The following is a 12,968-nucleotide window of genomic DNA, read 5'->3' as shown; positions in this document are numbered from 1 at the left end:
AGATAGACTAGGATATCATGTCGTTTGCTTATGTATAGCCCGAGATATGCTAGAATTAGTGTAAATGTAGTTTTATACAGCGCTTGCATGAAAATAACCTTGTATGATAAAATTTGTTAACTTCTGTGATTGAAGCTTTGCATATTTGAAAATTAGACAAAAAGTATTTCATCTTTCATGTAGATATCATAGGTTAATTATATCTATATATTCGGATAATCGTATGCGAATGTGACTAACGAAATGGGAATCGAATCTGTAAATTGAACACGGTTTTGTACTTTGTGAATTTTGTATATTGATTGAGCATGTATGCTTCTGGAAAATGAAACTTAACATGATATTTGACTTATTGTTAGTTTATGTCAATCTCTGAAACCTTATTCATTGGGCACAATAGAGCCATACTTTATGTGAATTCTGATTTGAGCTGAAAACTGAATGATCAACTTGCACGAATAAACTGTACAAATTGGCTAAACAAAAGTTGCTAGATTTTTGATATGTGTTACTTTGATTTGTCCTTGAACTATGGCCACTAATCTTGTATCAATTTCATGTTCCTAACTCCGGTTATAGCCAAAAAGAAATCAGTGCACGGTCAGAAACTGACTTGGCAAAACCCAAATGTATCCCTTCTGATTCCTGACTTTTAATTGTCGTATGAGTCCCTGGCTGGACTTTTTGGAATCGATTTTAAGTTTATTTTTGATCTGGAGTTTTTCATATTTACTTGAATTTTTTACTATGAGATAATGTGCTAAGTATGCTACGTGTTCATAAACTTTGTGCATGACGATAAACTGAAATTGTGAAAATGATCATTCATGACCTAAAACGTATTGTTTGACTTAGGTTTGACATGTTGATTAATATTTGACATGAACCTACTGATGTTGACTTTAGTTGACTACTTTGACCAAGTTTGACTTTCAGTTTGACTTCGGTTGACTTAGTTTGACTTGCATGATATAGTTGACTTTTACTTTAAATTGCGTCGAGTCGAGCAATAAGACAACGTACACTATGAAACCACACTTATTTAAGATACATATATTGACCAACCTACATACGTATACTTAGGTTACATTACTCGGGTCTAAACCGTACAAGTCATTTGTCTTTCATTCCGAGCTTATTCAAAGGTGAGTCTACAGTCCCGCTTTTTACATGTTTTCAGGGATGAGAATACACGCTATTATATTTACATTTTCAATTACTTTATATTGACATGAGTACTACACATATGCATAATGAGTTTGTTCAAAAATCCTCTAGCTTGAATACTTTTAATACCATTGGTAAGCACAATTTAGATGGACGGATCCGTTAGGTTGACAACCTCACCCACTATAAAAGCAGTGGTGCATTTACTTTGAACATTTAATACATCTAAACAGTGTATAACATTTTACGAGGTAAGGTGGGTATAGTGGTTTCTATACTCGGGTCTTTGCTAGTATTCAGGTGCTCGGTTTATGCTTGCGATAGAATCTTATGGTCAATGAAACTAAACTATTTTTCTGATAACTGTTTTTCAGATACTATACAACGATATTTAAACTGTGGTTTACGAACAAACGAGATAAAATTTGACTGGGTGTTGTCTACAAACGATTGAAATTTGACATGGTAGTGTCAACAAACTTTTGAAACGAGAAGCGGTGTTGTCTAAAAACTTTAACATTAAACTTTGGTGGTCTTTCATTAGTAAACGTTTTCGAAATGTTATTTCTTAAACATACTGTATTGTTTTCCTAAAACCTATAGATTCACTCAACATTATTGTTGACCTGTTTTTGCGTGTTTTATTCTCAGGTATTAATTGCTTCCGCTGTAGAATATTGCTGTTACGTAGAAGTCAAGCCAAGCACTGGGATCAGAGTTAACATTCCGTTAAAGGGATTTGACGGGGTGTTACACACAATTACTTTCATGAAGAAAATTCAAATGATTTGTGCTTGATCCTCAAAAGTTGCCACCAACACCTTCATTTCTCTATTTCTAAACTTTCAACATTTTGAGAAAAATAAAAAGAGGTCCAAGTTTTAAGAAATTCTATATATATTCATTTAGAGAATTGATGAACAGTAACTATCCAATTCAATTTCAATTTAATTTCACGACTTTTAAAGCTAATAAATAATAAATACCCTAATTGTAACACAAAAGTGAAGTTGGCGGAGTGGTGTTGGTAATGTTTGCTAAACAATACGTCGCGAGATCGAATCCCATGGCAACTGTTTTATATTTTCAAACTCAATTTGTTTTTATTTCAATTCAATTTCAAGTTTCTTAAAGACAATAAATAATAAATACCCTAATAAAAAAATTTGTGGTTGGTTGAGTGGTCTTGGTGTTTTTTCTAAATTAAAGGTTGTGGGTTCAAAACTCGGCAACCAAATTTGTGTTTCAAAATCATGCGGTCTTTTTTATTTTTTATTTTTTATTTTTAAAAAAAGAAAATTTTTTAGTTCTGATTTGTTTAAATCCTAAATGAATAATGTTGTATTCAAAATGCGAAAACATCAATGGATAGATGGTTAGGTGCCTCCCATGGATACCAGATGGTTGTAGGTTCGAGTCATTAGAGCATTTTTCTCTTTACAGAAATCAACCAGTTCTTACATGGTCAACAGCACTTCGACCGCAGCGAAGCGCGGTTGACCTAAAAACTTGTTTATATCATTATATGGAACGGTTTATGTACATTCTTTAGAAATAAACTAGTTACTTTCAACCCACATTTACACATTTAACCATGCCCAACTTATCCCTTTACACACCTAATCCTTTTTTCTAACAACATTAGTCCTTTTTCTTGCAAGTTAAGTCCCATTTCTAACATTAGCTAAGTTAATAAACACAAATATAATTATAAATAATACTTATCAAGATGAGGTGTTACAACTCTTCTCCACGTAATCAGTTTATTTTTAAATTTAAGTATATCAAATAAAAACATTGTAAATATCATTCATTTCCTTTCATTCTTTAATATTTCCTTTCATTTCCTTTTGTTTCCTTTTATTTTATTTTGTTTCCTTTCATTTTCTTTCTTTTAATTTTATGTCCTTGTGTTTTCTTTTCATTTCTTCATACAAAAGATCCACAAATGCAATCCGTTTTTATTTATCTTTCTTTTATATTTAATAAATTTTTGTTCATAATTTTAGTAGTATGTATTAAATAATATATATATATATATATATATATATATATATATATATATATATATATATATATATATATATATATATATGAACTTTGACCTAAATTATTAAAGAAAATAAAATAAAAGAACCTTTAGAGAAAGTCGGGAATGACATAATATTTTATTTCGTATATTGTGTAGTAAGATCTTATAATACGGTAGCCGAATCTCTAAATGAAATTTTTTTTATATATATTGTGGGATTGGGTTGATAAAATATAGAATAGCTAGACTCGTAATAGAAAAAAAAGTGATACTACTCATTGACTATTGGACTGATTGTCTAAGATTATTTTCTCCATGCCGAAGGTACTAGTAATACACTGTGATATGTTTTCTTTTTATTTTCTTTTATTATTATGCATAGTTTCTTCACTTCTTGCATGATTGTATTATTGAATCTAGTTATTTTTGTTTTTTGTTTTTTTTTTTTTTGCTAATACATATATTTTTAGGTTACTATTTGATTGAGTTACTTTTTAAACATCATTAGGCTTTATTACTTGATTTAGAGATGTATTAATTAACTGAAGAATGGGTAAAACAGAGTTAGGTAAACTGAAAGAAGAGAAGTTTTTTACTTAAATTTGTTATATGTTATTGTGTAAATATGTGTGTTTAGGAAGATAAAAAGAACTAGGTACTAGCTTTTAATTCCGAAATTGTTGTTATTGTGGGTGGGTTAGTGTTTAAATAACATGTAAATCCTAATTCCGCAATCAGAGGTTACTTAGTGAATGATATATTTTTTTATGTTTGGAATTTAAAACTTGAAGAACAACAACGACAAGCAAAATGCTGGAGTGATCGTGCTGGATGTTAACCTTGATTGCCATGGTTGTCGTGGAAAATTTGTGAAATCACTTGAAAGATTTGATGGTAATTAATTTTAATTTAGTAATTATTGCATGATAACTAAATAACTTTTTGGTATTCTTATCACTATTGCTATTTGCAGAAACAACTTATTGTGATTATTTAGTTTTAACTGTTATAGACTACGATGATTATTTTATCGGGGACGGTACCCCGACAAATTTATTAATATAAATAAAAAGTACAAAATGGGCGGGTGTTTTGTAGTGACCACCCGTAACACTTTAACAATAATTCCCTATACTATATAAAAAAACCAAACTATACACTTAAGATAAAACTAAAAATCCCTATAACTATACATTCACCAATTCCAAATCCTAATTCTAAAACGGATCAAAAACAAGCCTCTATTTACCTGCACAAAAACCACATTTCATAATATAATTCAAATACATACCTAAATGCAGCGTCTTGTAGCAGAATTCTACAATCTTCAACATATTCCTCAGCTTTGACTTCCATTGACTTTTAATCTTCAAATCTTCATAGTTAGCAATCTTCAAATCATCACGAATATCAGGCTACAAAACTCTATATCTTTCAATTTCTTGATCTTCATATACTTTGTTGTTTAGCTTGATTATATCTTGACCAACTTTGACTTTAATTAATTAGCCAATGTTGACTTTAATAAACCATAATAACAAGCCTTCATTGACTTCAATCCTTAATACATTCACTATCTCTTCACTTGAAAACAACAACCTGCTAAATAAAACACCACTAAAAGAACGAAAGTGACATTTTCTAGTTTCTTTTTTCTTTTTCTTTTTATATACAACTATAATAACCCTAATTAACATAAGAGCATACAAACCACAAAATCAACTAAAATACCACACAAAAATAAAGTAACCAAGGCTGCAATCACTCCAGAGATAAACCCCAGCAAACATTCGTTTTCCGATATCAACCAAGTCAACAACGCTGTCATACCCCATCCTAATCCATCTGGACGAAGTCACCAATATCTGGTCCCATTGGGATAATCGACTCCAAATAATGTCTTTAAAAATAAGCAAATGCACAGCGGAAGATTTCTTTCATACCTGAGAATAAACATGCTTTCAAGTGTCAACCAAAAGATTGGTGAGTTCATAAGTTTATCATAAACAATAAAATTCATCATTTTGATAGAACACAAGATTTAAATCCTGCATGGTACAAATGGGCTCGAATCTTATACCCACCTGTAATGTACATGAGATATCTTTTAAATACAGTACACCTTTCTCGTGTACGAAATCATCTTTCATAAATCTTAGTAACCGTACACATATCTCGTGCACAAAAATAACATACACATAACCTGTGTATAAAATCATTCTCTCGATACATAACATTCACTTTTCATTTCTTTCATAGCTTGGCTTGGTAACCGACCTTAACATATAATGCGCATAATAATATCCCCAAAACAGAACATCTCGTCTGTATAATAATCATATAAACTTCGAAGTACTAAACACCACGCCCACTAGCCCTTCTGTCTAGTGAACATTCTGGGTGTGGGTGTTAAACCCGGTAGCTACCTTTAGGATTCACGTCAACTAGGCGTGCACTAATTCTCAAAATTAGTGATGTTCCCTAATTCTTAGGTTACCAAGCAATAATAATCAGGGGAAAATTATTCATATCAATTGTGGCAATTATCACGTTCACATAATTCAACGGTGGCAATTATCACGTTCACATAATTCATTCGAGGAATGTTTTGCTTGTGTCTATCTCGTCAAACATTTATAAAAGCATTTCATGTATTCGCAGTTCAAAATGTATTTCAAAAGCATTTAATAAAGCAGTTGTAAAAGTAGCGCATGTATTCTCAGTCCCAAAAATGTAAAGAGTAAAAGGGAATCAAATGAACTCACGATACGATATTTTGTAGTAAAAATATGCATACGACGAAACTGAACAATGCAAGGTTGGCCTCGGATTCACGAACCTATATCATTTGTATATATATTAAAACATATAATCGTAATCGAACAAGTTTATATTTTATTATTAATTGCAATGTAAGTAACTTGTATGTTTCATTAATAATTAATTTCACTATACTTATTTTATATACTTTAGATAAATAATTAGTATTTATTATGAAAATATTAATGTTGTTATGTGATATGTTTTAAATATATTTTAATATAGTTATTTATTTGGTAAAGTAATATCAATGATAATAAATAAAAATTTGTATCTTTTTATGATAATAATAATAATACTAAAAGTAATTACATTTAGTAATGATACTGATATTAATAATTTTTTTATAATAATACTAATAATAAAAGTAATGTTAATAATAATAATAGTGATTTCTAATAAAAATGATAATAATGATAAGATAAAAATGTTAGTTTTTATAGAAATAATATTTTAAATAATAATGGTATTGTTAATAATGATACTTTTGTTTAATAATAATAATAACAATACTAATAATAATAAAAATGATATTATTACTAATGTTAATGAAAATAATTATAATAATTTGTATTGTGTTCAAAATAATAATAATAATAATAATAGTAATAATAATAATCATAATAATGATCATAATACCTATATTAATACTATTACTATTAATAATACTCTTAATACTTTAATGATAATACTTAATAATAATAATGATACTTATTGATAATAATAATACCTTCATAATTATATTATTGTATAAAACTTTCATTATTACTCATAATCTTAATCATTTTTCATACGTTTATCATATCGAATTCATATGGGTTACTATGTACATACTTATAATTGTTAGTAAGTTTTTTCCATCTATTATTTTATAATCATGGCATTTTAACTTTATATTTTATATCGAATTCATAATAATAATAGTAATAATAATAAAAATAATAATAATAATAATAATAATAATAATAATAATAATAATAATAATAATAATAATAATAATAATAATAATAATAATAATAATAATAATCATGATATTTACTAATAATAATAGGGATTGAGATAAAATAAGAGAGTATACCCATTCCAAGCTTTTTATAAAAAGAATGCCCCAAACAGGACTCGAACCCATGACCTCTCGTTCATCCGAATACACCACTAACCCATTCGACCATTTCTACGTTTCTGATTAATACTCGGTATCCATTATATATAACCCCCGTATTAGTTTGGCCCAACAGTAAAAACGCATATGGCCCAATAACAAATCAAAGATATGGTGGCCCAATGCTAAAGGAATCCGATAGCTAGCATCATAAGGGTTCGGTATATTTTATTTTTATTTTTTTTATAACCGCCGCCTACAGCTGGAACAACACGTACCCACCCAGCCTGTTTTCACTTTTTCTCAAATTGGTCTTTAAATTATTGTGTTCTACCTATCGTGTATCAAATATAATCATCAACTTTCATCTATTTTTCTTTATTGTTTTCTTGCTTATATTCGATCAACCAGTTAACATAGCTAATAGCAGCAGCAATTAATCAGAAGCAAAAGTCTATTGCAGCAGAAAAATATGATAGTGGCGAGGGTGGTGATTATAACGATGGTGTTTGAAATAAAGATGGTTGTGGTGTTGTGTCTCGGGCTGAAACAGAAAGAAAAGATATAGTAGCAGTTTATTTTCAAAAAAAATGCAATCGTAGCAGTAGAATGGTTACTAGTTTGGGTTTAGTCCTAGTCATCATCGAAAATAAAAGAGCTGGTTTGATAAATTGATTTACAATCGATACAGATGGTAGTAGCAGGCTGTAAATGATAAGTGTGGTGGTTTAATGATCGAGCAAGAATAACAAAAGCATATTTATATCGATTTGTTGATGGTTGTTGGTTCGGTTCAAGGGTGAAAGATGGTGGTGTTGGAGGTTTAGTCTTGACTGCAACAGTAAGTAGGTATCAACAACAAAAGAAATTTAATGGTTTGGTTATGGTGGTTTTGAGTGGCGTGAGAGAGATATAGAGAGGGTAAGGTGGTGTCCGGTTGGAAGTTTATACGAGCTGAATAGCAGTAGTATTTGGCATGTGTGTTGATCTTGATGAGGGTTCGATGATGATGTTGTGGTATTTATTCTAGCCGAACAACAACCAACACAAGATGGTCGTTCTTGATTGTTTATAACGGTGGAAGAAACAGTGAAATAGTGATCAAATATAGCAGCTACAACAATAGTTTAATGATGGTGGTTGGAGTGGTGTTTGTGTGGAAATTTGTGGTGGTTTCACCGAGCACAAAATAGGAAATACTAGGTGGTTTTCAAACGATTTTAGAGAGAGAGAAATGGTGGGTTGAGGTTGTATGTTTGGTGTCGATTAAGAGAAGAGAAAACAGAAAGGTTTGTGTTTGTATAAGATGTTGTTCAAACAACAAGCAAGTAGTGGAATTGAGATGGTGGATGTGGCGAAAGGAAGAAGAAGAGTTGAAGCTCATCAGTGTTCAAGTGTTAATGTGATGTATATGCATATATAGAGTGGATAGAATGCAAAGATAGGATATAGAATGCAGTACGAACACTCCAACAAATATAATAATATAGTAATAATAAGCAACATGTGATTAAACTTTATGAAACAGTAATAGAGTTTGTGATTTAGAATAGTTCAGCAGCCTATATTTTAACTTCATCTGCCGACAGTTTATATGGAGTGGGTATATCGTGGTCCGTTGTTAATCAGTGGCGAATAAAAGTTCTCAGAAAAATCCCGAATTTTTAAATTAAATAGTTTTATTTATTTTGGTCATTATGGAATAAAATTCGATCATTAATTTATTAAATAAAAATTACATCAACTGTCCCTCTCATTTATGGGTGAAATATAAAAAAATTCTAAAATTTAACAAATTGCTCCTAAATACATTTTTAGTAAGCCTAAAATTTATAGAACCCATTTTCGAATCACCGTTTATTTTAAAATCACATAAGTTCGAATTAAACTTCTCTAAATAATAATCTAAACGTCCAACAAGTATTACGATCATTTAATATTTATTTTTAATATACATTATTTATATATAGTTATTTTTAATTAATAAATTATTATAATATCTTATTTTTATTTTATTTTATATAATTAATTTTAAATACAACAACAAATAATGTTTCAAATTATTTTTCCAATTTCCATTTATATATATATATATATATATATATATATATATATATATATATATATATATATGTACATATACACACATAACTATTTACAATTAATTGTTCGTGAATCGTCAAGAATGGTCGAAGGTCAATAGAATATATGAACATCGTTTTCAAAATTTTCTAAACTCAACATTACATACATTGCTTATCATATCGAAATCATATAAAGATTAGGTTTAAATTTAGCCGAAAATTCTCGGGTCGTCACAAACGCCGGCAACGACACCGAACCCACCCAAATAGGCTCGGCGACGGATTAAATGGAATGAACGTACCAGATGAGCAACAACCAAACAGATCTAAATACATAATCGCAAAATAAAGGAACCAGTTATCTCCACCAATTTTCTGAGGACATCTACAAACCCGCAGATTCTGAAAATCATCAAAACAGCAGCTAGCTTTTGCCAGTAGCCGCTAACAGAAACCAGCAGCCGCCAACAATAACCAACCATGATCAGCACCTTCTTAGGTCACTAGTGACCACCAATGGCCGCAAACAACGTCATAAATAACCAGAATCACCATCAGCCGCTGGCAGCCACCGGTGGTCGCCAAACAACCACCAATAGCACCAATCACAGTCGGCAACCACTGTAAACTGCCACCCACAACCACCACGGATGGGTTGTGTATGCTAGCGACTAGCCATGGCCACCAGCAGCCATGAACCAACCATAGTAACCGCCGGCAGCGGCCAAACTACTAAAACCTACTGGATTTCAGCACACAAAACACATCCACCGCAGATCTGTCCAAATCAGCCCCAACCCAACCTATAATCGATATATGACCAAATGAGAACTAGAGTTCCGGTAGTGGAGCTCGCCGCCTACAAACCCACTCAAAAAGACAACTGGCAGCAAAAGAGCCACATGAGCAGAAGCTCCCCAAAACCCCTACCGACTGCGAGAATCTAACAGTTAACCCCACACCAAAAACAGGAACCCAGATCTCGAGGAAAACCCAAACAAGATTGCCGCCTGGAGACCGGCCTTGTGGCAGGAGAATCCAATCAGGCCAAAGGCGTCGCTGGAAAGGGAATGAAGCGGTGGGCCTTTATTTAAACAGAAAGTAAGTAAAACCGAACCACCTGAGAGATGCTGGTTTTCCGTGAGGAGTACATCACGAAGCTACAAACCTGCAAACGGAGGGAAACATCGGGAGACGATGGTGGCGGCTGAAGAAACTATAGTGGAAATTCAAATGGAGTAGATTTAGAGAAATGGAAGTAGTTTCCGTAGCGTTGTAAGCGAACTAGCTATTAATGAATGATTTAATGCTGACCATCGAGATGATACATAGGCACAATCCTTGTTAATCATTTTAAGTCATGTGATTGTGTTACTAATTAAATATAAAAAGGAGTAGTAAGTGACTACATATTTTTGGACATACACAGACAGATTTTTATAGATGTGGATATATAGATTATTTAAAAGTATATCATATATTGCAACTTAGCTCTTCATCCAACTTCGAGTAATAGGGCAACCACAATTTAATTTTAAATTCAGTTCAAATAATACTGTAAAAATAAAGCACGAATCTTGCAAGTCATGTTAAAAGAACAACATAAAACATTAGGAATACAATGAATACAATTTCAGATATTATGTTCAACATTTAATAGTCATCACTAATGGCTGTTAACGACTCGGCAAATCTTTCTAATTTCACCTTGGCCATCTGTAAGGACATCAACGGCACCCATTCGAACCATGGACCGAGCAAATTCAACAAAGAAAACCAGAGGGTTTTCCAAAACTTTAGAGATTGTAGCAGACTGTTGATTAGTTAACAATGCTGCATCGGATACAAAGAAACCTTTATGTTGGTTCAAAGCGCGATAGTAATTCGAATCAAATGAGCCAGAACTATTAGGATCCATTTCAACAAGAGTAGTGAAAGTTTGAGGGTTTGGACATATTTTTCTTAATGTTTGTGCATAAGTCATGTCAAGAGAAGGATCTGCATCTCCTATTCCTGTAAAGTTGTAAAGTCGTCTTGCAACAAGAGGACAATGTGAAATCCCAATTGTGTGTGCCCCTATTTAGACAGGTAAAACATTCGAAACGTTATATTTGATAGAAAATAAGTTAATTTGTACATGAATATATGAGGTATAGGGGCATATGTTTGTTATGATAATCCTTACGACTATCGTTATCGTCCATAAAAGTGTTATACAATTCAATAACCTTCATTATAAAAATAACCGTCATGATAAAGTCAGTATGTAATCGTTATGCATAACATTTGGATAATATTAAAATTATACTACGTCACTACTAGATCTGCGGCTACATGTATATGTATGTTGTAAGTATACATTAGGAAGGATGTATACCTGAAAGTGTTACAAGGTCATTAAGGTCAAGTTTTTTGGCTGCAAATTGAGCTAGGAGAGTTGTGAAATTCGCATTCGCTGATGGTAAGTTGTTACCAACTTCCGATGCCAATGAGATCTTGCCATCTTTCCTTCCGGTAAAAACCGGCCACATATCCTTTTTAAACTACAATTTTGAATAATCATGAAATGATTAATTTCTTTAAAAAATAGAGAAAAATAAAGAACCTCAATGTGCTACACGAACTAAAGATCTAATGATGAATCATTATTAAAAATTCAGACTACAAATCAACAAGTTAACTAGACACATGACCTCATTATTTTTATGGAGTAAATTAAATGTCCTTAAAACTAATGTCATATTTTCATCTGATTTAGATTTTTTGGATCACAATCTTATAAAAAAAGATTTCAGGTGCATAATCATTAATTAAACAAAACTTTGATGATGATCAACTTACTTGGAAGGAAACGGCATCTCTAGCTGCCAACGCAACAATATCAGCACAAGAAACAATTCCTGGACACTTGCTTTCTAACTCTTCTTTTATCTCATCAATTATCTCGTATCCAGAAACCGATCTATTCGGTCCGGCGTTCTTCTCTGTCGTCGTATTTTGAGTAGGATCCAGTAGGATTGAACCATCACATCCCTACAATCTCAACGACTCATTAACTAGATTCAAGACTTATGAATATATAGAAACAAATGTCAACAATAAACTTTAAACTTACATAAAATACAACAAAGCTAGATATATATTGATTACTTACCCTTACAAAACAGTCATGATAATGAAGCCGTAGAAGCTTGGCAGCCAACGAAGGAGTCACGGCAACTTTGGTCCATACAATGTCCCTTACTGCTTTTTCAACTGATAGTGAACCACATTGTTCCTCGTAATAATTCATCTTCAACGTCACACCATCGCCAACATGGCCACCACCATGACCATTTCCATTACCATCTTCATTGCCATTTCCATTTTCATTTTCATTTTCATTTTCATTTTCATTACCATTTCCATTACCATCTTCATTACCATTTCCATTTCCATTTTCATTTTCATTACCATTTCCATTACCCTTACCTCTACCGTTACCGTTACCATTACCAGCCATGCACCCAACCACCAAAATGGAAGCAACCAAAAGTACAAGAATACCTTTCCTCATGTTTTTTAATTAGGGGGTTTGTTGTTTTTATTGTATATGAAAACACCTTAGTTCAAAGCCTTTATATAGGCATACGGATACATGTATAGAAATGACATTTGTAGTTTGACTTGGCTGTTATTTGTAAGACCACTTCCAACGGTGAGCCATCGGGCCGCCCTCCTTGCACTTCCTCGAGGGCGCCGATGGCATTGTACCGCCATGGCT

General features: G+C 31.9%; 1 protein-coding gene across 1 annotated transcript; it reads right to left on the bottom strand.

The window, feature by feature from the left end:
• Positions 1 to 10,871: 10,871 nt before the first annotated feature.
• On the bottom strand, positions 10,872 to 12,761 carry LOC139873532 (peroxidase 24-like). Its single transcript, XM_071861489.1, has 5 exons — positions 12,683 to 12,761; positions 12,360 to 12,553; positions 12,047 to 12,238; positions 11,583 to 11,748; positions 10,872 to 11,281 (listed from the first exon to the last, which is right to left on the bottom strand). Exons 1-5 carry the CDS (start codon positions 12,759 to 12,761, stop codon positions 10,872 to 10,874), a joined length of 1,041 nt encoding a protein of 346 aa, XP_071717590.1.
• Positions 12,762 to 12,968: the final 207 nt, after the last annotated feature.

The sequence above is a fragment of the Rutidosis leptorrhynchoides genome, chromosome 1 (assembly GCF_046630445.1).
Source record: "Rutidosis leptorrhynchoides isolate AG116_Rl617_1_P2 chromosome 1, CSIRO_AGI_Rlap_v1, whole genome shotgun sequence".
NCBI classification, from domain to species: Eukaryota; Viridiplantae; Streptophyta; class Magnoliopsida; order Asterales; family Asteraceae; genus Rutidosis; species Rutidosis leptorrhynchoides.
This window is presented reverse-complemented; position numbering and strand designations above follow the sequence as displayed.

Excerpts from the sequence above, each read along its gene's own strand:
- LOC139873532 (XM_071861489.1), bottom strand. The coding sequence starts at position 12,761 with ATGAGGAAAGGTATTCTTGTACTTTTGGTTGCTTCCATTTTGGTGGTT. Across the intron at positions 12,239-12,359 it reads ATCATGACTGTTTTGTAAGG|GGATGTGATGGTTCAATCCT; the intron begins GTAAGTAATCAA and ends TTGAGATTGTAG. Across the intron at positions 11,282-11,582 it reads TGACCTTGTAACACTTTCAG|GGGCACACACAATTGGGATT; the intron begins GTATACATCCTT and ends CTGTCTAAATAG.